The 10,449-nt window shown below is 36.9% G+C and overlaps 1 protein-coding gene across 1 annotated transcript; it reads right to left on the bottom strand.

Annotated features, from left to right (window-relative positions):
- Positions 1 to 5,247: 5,247 nt before the first annotated feature.
- Positions 5,248 to 9,928, bottom strand: LOC306877320 (ciliated left-right organizer metallopeptidase-like; the record flags this gene model as incomplete). Its single annotated transcript, XM_079429022.1, has 14 exons — positions 5,248 to 6,058; positions 6,190 to 6,314; positions 6,429 to 6,557; positions 6,692 to 6,793; positions 6,913 to 7,009; positions 7,220 to 7,286; positions 7,427 to 7,610; positions 8,189 to 8,334; positions 8,472 to 8,556; positions 8,656 to 8,781; positions 9,165 to 9,314; positions 9,387 to 9,438; positions 9,589 to 9,682; positions 9,796 to 9,928. The coding sequence occupies 14 exons, from the start codon at positions 9,926 to 9,928 to the stop codon at positions 5,821 to 5,823; spliced, it is 1,728 nt and encodes a 575-aa protein (XP_079285148.1). The 3' UTR covers positions 5,248 to 5,820.
- Positions 9,929 to 10,449: the final 521 nt, after the last annotated feature.

Genomic DNA, 10,449 nt, shown 5'->3' with positions numbered 1-10,449 from the left:
CATTTTTTCTTGTAACTTATTTCAAAAAGTGAAACTTTCATATATTTTAGATTCATTACATGTAAAGTCAATCATTTCAAAAGTTTTTTTGTTTTAATTTTGATGATTACAGCTCATGAAAGTCAAAAATCTGTATCTCAAAATATTAGAATATTTACATTTTAGTGTCAATTAGTGACCATCTCTACAGCATACATTCTGAGTATCTCTTGTTCTTTGAAACCACAATAATGGGGAAGACTGCTGACTTGGCAATGATCCAGAAGACGAACATTGACACCCTCCACAAAGAGGGTAAGTCACAGAGGGTCATTACTGAAAGGGGTGGCTGTTCACAGAGTGCTGTATCAAAGCATATTAAATGCTAAGTTGACTGGAAGGAAGAATTTGGGTAGGAAAAGGTGCACAAGCAACAGGGATGACCGCAAGATTGAGAATACTGTCAAGCAAAGCTGATTCAAACACTTGTGAGAGCTTCACAAGGAGTGAACTGAAGCTGGAGTGCATCAAGAGTCACCACGCTCAGACGTCTTCAGGAAAAGGGCTACCAAGCCACTTCTGAACCAGAGACAACTTCAGAAGCATCTTACCTGGGCTGTGGAGAAAAAGAACTGGACTGTTGCTCAGTGCTCCAAAGTCCTCTTTTCAGATGAAAGTAAATTTTACATTTCATTTGGAAATCAAGGTCCCAGAGTCTGGAGGAAGAGTGGAGAGGCACAGAATCAAAGCTGCTTGAAGTCCAGTGTGAAGTTTCCACAGTCCGTGATGATTTGGGCTGCCATGTCATCTGCTGGTGTTGGTCCACTGTGTTTTCTGAAGTCCACAGTCAACGCAGCCATCTACCAGGAAATTTTAGAGCACTTCATGCTTCCTTCTGCTGACAAGCTTTATGGAGATGCTGATTTCATTTTCCAGCAGGACTTGGCACCTGCCCACACTGCCAAAGGTACCAAAAGCTGGTTCAATGACCATGGTGTTACTGTGCTTGATTGGCCAGCAAACTCGCCTGACCTGAACCCCATAGAGAATCTATGGGTTATTGTCAAGAGGAAGATGAGAGACACCAGACCCAACAATGCAGATGACCTGAAGGCCGCTATCAAAGCAGCCTGGGCTTCCGTTACACCTGAGCAGTGCCACAGGCTGATCGCCTCCATGCCACGCCGCATTGATGCAGTAATTCATGCAAAAGGAGGCCCTACCAAGTATTGAGTGCATAGAAATGAACATGCTTTTCAGAAGCCTGACATTTCTGTTTAAAATATCCTTTTTTTATTGATCTTATGTAATATTCTAATTTTCTGAGACACTGAATTTGGGGTTTTCATTATCTGTAACCCATAATCATCAAAATTTCAAGAAATAAAGGCTTGAAATATTTCACTCTATGTGTAATGAATCTATATAATATATGGGTTTCACTTTCTGAAATGAGTGACAAAAAATATTGATCTTTTTCCTGATATTCAATTTTTTTTAGATGTGCCTGTAATATTTATATAATCAGTAGACTATTTTAGAAAGGAAAATTTAAAAGATGAAAAAGAGAAATTAGGGACAGTCAATGAATTATGAATAATTTATTGGTATTGTGTAAATAACGTAATCATGTAATCCATAAAAAAGTAACTGTAGTCTGATTACGAGTATTTTAAAATGTATTTTACTCTAATTAAGTACTTAATTTCTGGAATCTGATTACGTAATCCAGATTACATGTAATCAGTTACTACCCAGTTTATTATTAAAACAATATTAAAATGAAAAACTGTGTATATATATATATATATATATATATATATATATATGAATATTTTAATAAAATATATACTTTAATGAAATGAATCTAAAATTACACTGATTGATGGTAAGCAATGACATGATGAATACTGCAAATGACAGCACAATCGGAAAAATGAGCTGAGGTTGAGGAACCTTTATTTAGTAGAGGCCCTGCAAACAAGTCTGCACTGGCCCACTTAGGACTGCCAGCGCAGGGCCCCTGAGAATTTGCTCATTGGCAAAACGTTGGCCCCTTAACACTGGCCCTGCACGGGCAGCCCTTACTTAACCTCCAGGAAGCCTAAGCGCTGTTTTATTTAAAATAATAAAGTTTGAAATCACTGTTATGGAGGTAAGCGCTTGCTGGGCTCTTGACCCTTGACTTCTTAACTTTAATGTTTCTCTGGCTGCTAGAATTGTGTGTTTCTGAAGCACATTTGCTATAACAACAGGTGTGAGAGAAATTCAGATGGTCTTGATTTTTTATTGATGATAACTCTGTCATGTAGTGTCAGTCATGAAATGCACTGATCTCATCCAGAGGCTGATCTCTGGGAACATTATTTAGGTTTAATAATTTCACTTTATAGTAGGCTAGTCCTAGAATACCACTGCATGAAATTTTGTTCTGCTTTAATATTTTGAAAGTTTTTAAGTCATTATGCAGAAATTATTTGGACAAGATCATGTAGACTCACACAAATATCAAGATTCAGCGTATGAACCTCAACAATAGTGACAACCAACGAAAAGCTTGTTTTGTGATGTTCAGAGTTGATCTGAATATTTTGTTGACTGTCACCATTGTTGAGGTTCATACGCTGAATCTTGATATCTGTGTGAGTCTACATGATTCCATCCAAATGATTTCTGCATAACGACTTAATGTTAAAAATATTAAAACAGGACAAAATTCCATGTATTCTAGGGCTACTATAATGTTAAATAATAAAATCTAAAGATCGACCGATATATTGATTTACCGATATTTTCCCCAATATTTAAGCATTTTTCCATAATCGGATATCGATTCCCTGATAAACAGGTTTTGAGAATTGCGTGCAGGATCGCAATTGCAGCGCATCTGAGGGGAGACGAGACAACAACAACAACAATGGCGTGCAGGTACTTGATTTGCTGTAGTTAGTAAACTATTTAATATTACAGTCATTAATGCACAAATTAGATGTATTACATAAATACCTGATAGCTATATAGTTTATGCAACTTGGCTCTGAGAAATATGATAAATAAGATACTCTGTCAAGCCCTGTCCCTATAAAGATATAACTTTGCCTGAAATAACACAGCCATGAATTAGAGCATGTTGGAAATAAAAGCATTGAATTGAATTCTCTCTCTGTTGTCTATATGCTCATCATTAGTCTCGTGAAGCCGCTTTCATATTGCAGTTCACTCAGCGGTTGATGCTCAAGAAATGCTCAGCACGGCCACTGCATGTAACTTTTAACAAGATTCACTTTTTTGAAGCACCCTAAATTGTATTAACACTTACTATATTATTTCGTTTATAAACATCTAAATTAATACAACTCTATGGAAATTCTCTGCAATCGATGGCAGTTTGAGTAGCCTATAGTTCTGTGTAAATGCACAGATAAACCGCGCTGTCAGCAGCATAATTTAGAGCATGCCAGTTGAGAAATGCAATAAAATACAATGCTTGTTATATTCCAATATTCCAGAGAATATTATTCCGTGAATTAACATTATCCAGTGAATTATTCTTCACTCTTTAGCCTATTAAACAGCTTATAAACCTACTAAAACTGTAGTAAAAAATGAAGTTGATATGACTCCTGTCCTTTATTTATTTTCTCCATTTGAAAACATTAGACATTCTACGTTTATTTTGCTTACTCTGCTAAAGCTTTTTATAAATAAAATGTTTTTATTGTTGTAATACGAAGATTAAATTTAACATGACAGGGCTCTAGACTGCGACCAAAATGGTATTTTTTTTGCGAGTTAAAATTTGACGTGGTCGCATTTGTACGAGTGCATGGTCTGCGCTGCTCCAAAGCGTCTGCTTCATACAGCGCGCGCTGCCAGCCGCAGCACATTATAGCAGGAGTCAGATTTCACTGATCACGTGAAGAGAGGTGCTTTCAGTAGTATGGAAAGCCAAAGTGTTCATAAACGCCTGCTCGGGCGTCTGATTGCACACTAAGCGTGCGTCTTGACAGCAAACCGCGCGTACTGGACGCGCGCTTGCCATGAAAACGCGTTCTTAGCGCGCGCTTTGGGATTATGGAGAACGCACGTCCACACAGGCCAAAACAACGTGCTCTTTCTGTAGTGTTCTCAAAATGGCACGTCAAAAGCTGTGCTGACTTCATTGCCCGATTCTGTCATAAAAACAGTCAAATTTCCTTTGCTGTCAAATTCAGTAACCTTTCATTTTAACCAACAATTATGTTAATACATTTAGAAAAATTCAAATGATTTTTGGTTGTTTGGGTCTTTTACTGTTTAGTATCATAATCCTATTGATGAAGTCATGTTAAAAATCTTTCGATAAATATGATATAGCTTCTAGTAGGAACTCATGGTACTGGCAACAGCCCCTTTTCTGTCATTGTTGTTTTTTATCATCTATTTACTAATTGATGTAGTTTATATTTACTTGTTATATGTGACCCTGAACCACAAAACCAGTCATAAGGGTCTATTTTTTTTTAAATCATCTGATAGGACAATATTTGGCTGAGATACAAGTATTTGAAAATGTGGAATCTGAGGGGGCAAAAAATCAAAATATTGAGAAAATTACCTTTAAAGTTGTCTGGGTGAAGTCCTTAGCAATGCATATTACAAATCAAAAAAATAAGTTTTGATATATTTACGGTAGGAAATTTACAAAATATCTTAATAGAAAGTGATCTTTAAATAATATCCTAATGATTTTTTAGCATAAAAGAAAAATTGATAATTATCACTCAGACAATGTATTGTTGTCTATTGCTAAAAATAGACAACAATAATAAAAAAAAAAGACTGCTTTTGTGGTCGAGGGTCACATATTACCATTGTACTATTTTGCTTTATGATTTTTTTTCTTTTCATTCTGTTCTGTTTTAGTGGTTTGTTCATATGTCAAGTACATGACTGTTTATATTATTTACTATTTCCAAATAAGAAAAACAAAGTACAAATCGAAAAAAAATATATATATATATATTTCTATATCTCAGTATGCATACGCATTTATAGGTTAGATGAAGAGTGTAAGCACTGGCTTCCAGGCATTGCTGTTTGTTAATGGAATGACTTGTCTCTTGCTCAACTGGTCATGTCTGGGATGACGGCACCTGTTTTTCCAAAATGAGTAAAGTGAGCAGACAGAAGAAATGTTTGAGAAACTGGTTTGGAAATGATCTTTGTGAGTTTGCATAGAAATTCCACACCTCGAAATCACTGCAGCTGTTTGACTGCAGCCGTTTTAGATTTTGCTCTCATTTATTTACTTCATATTGTAACCACATCATTTGAAAACTTTTGTAATCTTGTTGGCTGAATAAATTCTAAGGATCACGTTGCTGTCCATTGACTTTTGTATGTTCACATAAAAGCCTTACTAGACTTTAAATAATAATGATATATTGATTTGTACATGAATGACTGAATAAGCAAGCAGAAAAGGGCTAATGGTTTATACAACAGCAATTAGATGTTTTACAATTAATTAATATTAAGCTTTGCATTTTTATATAAGCTATACATTTTACAAAAAAGCTTGAAATATTCTAAAATGATATTTGGTTTTTCAACGGAGAGCAAACATTTCATGCATTTAAGTGAAGAAAAAACCATCCTCTTTCATGTGCACACACTAGATTTACTAAAGGACCTTGACCTGAACTAAAGAAAGTACAATTGTAAAATCTATTTATCACATCACAGCTTTACTATCTTCACCATAAAAATATTTTAATATATGCATAGCCGAAAAAGACATTTGTTAATGATTTATCTTTTATTTTTTATCTTATTATTTGTCCACTTTTGGTTCTACTATCAGTTCCTTCTGATGCATTGCGTGGGAGGCACCTGTGGCCTGAATGAAGGCTCACTGGCAGCATGTACTCTGACCCTGGCTGATAAACACTTCCTGTAGACGAGCACTCCAGCAGATAGTAGAGAGAAAGCAGCCATGATGCTCAGCACTGCTGCCTCAGACACTGTGACAGAGGAGCGATGCATGAGGCTGGGATGAGGAGTGGACCGGTCTTTCTCCATCACATCATTATCACCGCTATACAGAAAAGATATATACGAGAGACTCAACTGACATAGAAACACATTGTGTTTTGAGTTCAGTAACTCTTGACATATTATGCTGCACATAAACACTTTTAAAATTTTAAAATAAAAGATTAGACTAACGTCTCAATGGATGTGCCAGCGTTTAGAAGGTCATCTGCCTTTTGTCTTGATGTAGGAGGAGCTAAATCAGAATATTTACATATTCTGTTGTCTGGACAGAAAATGAAACCCTGATAACCAGACACCTACATGATTTAGAGACAGAAAGTTATAACAAATAAAAAGGCAGCCGAGTGCTATGTAAAAAAAACATTAAATGTTTAAGTCATTACGCATATCCCAATGAGTTTCTTACTAACCTCAATGTTCTTTCCTGCTGGACAATCCAACCAATCAGAATCCATCACCTGAATTTGATATTTGTTTATTCCAGTGCACCTGTGTCTATAACAATGACCTGCTACTGGTGCACTAACGGTCACGTTATTCTAATTAAGGGAGGGTAAAAAGATTTTTAAAAATTAAAAGAGCCAATAAAAGTGAATCTAATATCGTAAAACTATAGCTTTGACATCTTTAAACATTTATAAATATTTTGGTGAGATGTGAGAACATGTGGTACCAGTCTGGTGAGGTTGGATATGAAACAGCGGCTGTCTGAGCCATAAATCTCTCCACTCCCATTCATTCCACTCCTCTCATTCTCCTCTTTCCAGCACTCGCTCTGATGAAGACAAGTGGCATTGCACATGAAAATCATGAGGGAAATTTTCTTATAATGACAACAAAGAGGGAGAATTGTGAAAGAGAAATGGAAGTCCAAACAGAACACAGCAGACTCACAGCATTAGCCAAGGGTTTGAAAATGTGGCAGCCATCCAGGTACTGATCAGTGAGACACTGCCCCTTGTGGAAGTGAAGGTAATGACAACCCAGTCCACTAGGAAGAAAACCAAAGACAGTTGATCACATTCACTACATTTACTCTAAAAAAAAAAAAAAAATACAAAATTTAATAATAATTTTCTAAAATATTTTAACAGCTTTACAAAAGCCACAATTTCTTAACAAGCCCACTTTCCAAAACTGCAAAATATAGCTTCCTTTAAATACCTGTGATTGTTCAAAAGAGCATTATTTGTTTGATTACCTGTCTGTACAAAAGAAAGCAGAAGAATTGCGACAGGTAGAGACAGACCCAAACTGATGGCCTTCACCTAAAACACACAGAAACACACCAGGAATGTTAAATCAGTGAACTCGCAAGTCCAAGTTTTGACTCTAGTCTCAACAAATGCATAATGTTTATCATAACGCATGTCAACCAGCAGAATGGACTCAACGGTGGATGTCTTACCTTCTCCCCACACCAAGCTCTGAGCTCGACTGAGGTTCACTGAATACCAGCCCGTGTCCTGGAGGGCAGTGAGTGTGATGGGATCGATCCGAATCAGTGACGGCTCCAACAGTAAAGCTGCCATAATGGACCCCTGAAGCACACGAGCCTCCCAGTGTGACGAGAGACCATCTGGACCAGCATCCTGAGAGGAAGAAAGATGGGGAGGGGACGTCTTTGAGTCTATCATCTGTGTTTTACATTAGGCAGCAGCTTTTTGCATTAAGAAAGGTAGATGCAAGATACACAGAGTGATAGATACTGTTTGTACCCAGTATAATAGTGCGAACAGTGACAGATCATATAGATGCTAAAGTAAAAGGGGAAATATGTTTTCTGTACTAAAGGTATAATATCAATGCAACAGTGAGCAGAAGTAGTGAAAATAGCTTTTACCAAGAAGTTTGGGTATTTGCATATTATCGTAGTAACATGTTTTTATTTAAATACCTTAGGGGTACCTTGTAAATGCCACAATTTACCCTATCATTCAAAAGTTTAGGGTCTGTAAGATTTTTAATACTTCTGGAAGTCTTTTACATTTCCAAAGGCTGCATTTGATCAGAAATACTGTATTATTGTAAACTATTATTACAATTTAAACTTTTTTTCAACAAAAAAATGACTATGGTATAAAGTACTATGGTATATATCAAGGTATCATGATGATACCATTACGGTGCCATGCCACTGGTACAGTAGTGTTGTGTATGCAGTGGGTACCTTGTTCTCTAACGGAGCTCCAAGGTCAGTTTGGGTAGAGTTGAGGTGTTTCTGCATTTCTCTGATCACAGTAGGAGAATACAGTCTAACCTGGCCCGACTCATCTGTGCTGGTCACCTGACCATGAGACCAGCAGTCTATGTCAGCTTCATAACACATACACAATGTCAAAAATGACCAGTAATGCACAACATAACAAAACTACAATAAACACCATAACTGCAATAGATATGTATCCAATTACATAGATAACTTTTAGAAAAACTAAAGCAGTGTTACCTACCCTGAGAGAAGAGAGAACAATCCTTCCATTGGCTGAAGAGCTCTTTACTGAAGCCCAACACATGGAACAGCTCATGGATCACTGTCTGTACCAAAACAAAATAACAAAGAGTGAATGCAATCTCAGTGTTTCTGTTTTTTCTTTTTTTCAACAGTTCACTCTTCTCAGACACACTCACTGTCACCTGCACAAAATGCTCATGTGTGTATTTTTCCATCCCGAGAGTCTCTCTACAGATGATCATAGTCCCAGCCAGAGGACGCCCCTCTGAATCTGTCTGACAGTGAGCAGCATAAGCCAGTATACCAGACTGAAGAGACAGAGGGGTAAAAATGTTAGATACTGTGAGACAACCTGCATTAATCTTAATGGACTCAATATTGTTCCCCTAGTGAAGACCAGTTTTTTCAGAAAGGACCCATGACTTAATTTCCTGCCTGTGGAAAAACAAGGTTGAAAATTTGTAATGATGGAAAAGGAAGTATGTTACAGATTGTGACATGACAAATATTAAAGTAAAATATAGAATTGAAAGGTGTCATTTATCAAAGATATTAATATTCTAGTGAAGACCAAATTTATAGAAAGACCATTTTATTGTTTTTCAGTCAAGCCCATAACTCGCTTCATTACCTGCCTGTGCAAAACAAGGAAAACACATTATTACTAAAAAGTATTGATAATCTCTAGTACCTCTGCTCGACATTTATCTGTGCTGTGAGTGAACACATAAAGCAGGAAGTCAGTGTCAGGAACTCCTGTGCCCGCTGACCTCAGCACTGTCCGGACTGGATGCTCAGGGTGTGGATAAACAGCACAGCCATTCAGGTGCTCATCTGGGATCTGTAAACAGGCCAGACTGAGCAATAAGAGCAATATTTTGAGTAATGTGTGTTTATGTATGAGAAGACTCACAATTACGCCAAGGCAGCTCTCGAATCTGTAGTTCTCATTTGCTCTGCCACATCTGAGGAGAATGACATATGGCTGACTAATTATAATAACACATTTTTAAAATCAGTAAACATCAAAATTCATACTTACAGAACAAACAAATGACAGAGCATGTGAAGTACAAAGAGTAGGAGAGTCGGAGAAGACGACATGTAAAACATACTTCAAGTGGTTAACAGTGCTGCTGTTTCTCCAGATGAATTTGCAGTATTTGTTTATGTCTCTGTTCAGCAGCAGACTCTCTTGAACTCGCCTCACTATCAACAAACATCCAAAGATGGGATGGGAATATGAAAACATGGGATAAATCAGAATTTCTGTTTCACTATACATGTTTTGTCTGTACTTCATATAAAAAAGCACCACACACCTGAGAGTAAACTGGACACTTCGCTCACAGCCTCAGCGACTGCAGTCATTAATCTCTCTAGCTCCCATTCTGTGAGGGCCGGGCTCCCTGAGGGGACCCAGCTCTTGATTCTGATTGGTTGTGGATCCGTCATGGATTCCACACGTCTCTCTGCTCTTTTAGGTCTCTGATGTTTTGAACGGTGGGGCGCTGGATTCTCCTCTGATGCAGTTTCACTCAAGGACCAATGACCAGAGGTGTATTGACCAGTGGGCGGGGACACAACTTTGATTGATCTCTGAACTTGGTCAAAGATGCACTTCTCCCAAGTACATGGAAACCATGACAACAGAAATATGCCAATACAAACACAAGGCTCAAAAGGCATGATCTATAGTATAAAAGACAAAGAAAAGCACAATTAATTGAAAAAATAAAAATAAATTAAAATGTTTAAGAACATATTAACAAAAAAAATTGTATGGACATACTTTCTTAAATCTAATTACAACTAATAATAAACTTTTAATAAATTTTCTTTAAAAAAAAAAAAGTCTTAAATTTAAGAAGTATTAACACAAATGTTTAGGATTAGTACGAAGGATTTATCCCTGTGATAGAAAAAAGGTGAATTTTCGGCATCATTACTCCAGTTTTCAGTATCACACGATCCTT

This window comes from Barbus barbus, assembly GCF_936440315.1.
Source record: "Barbus barbus genome assembly, chromosome: 1".
Lineage (NCBI taxonomy): Eukaryota > Metazoa > Chordata > Actinopteri > Cypriniformes > Cyprinidae > Barbus > Barbus barbus.
Note: the sequence above shows the minus strand (reverse complement) of the source record. Positions and strands in the feature narration are given on the sequence as shown.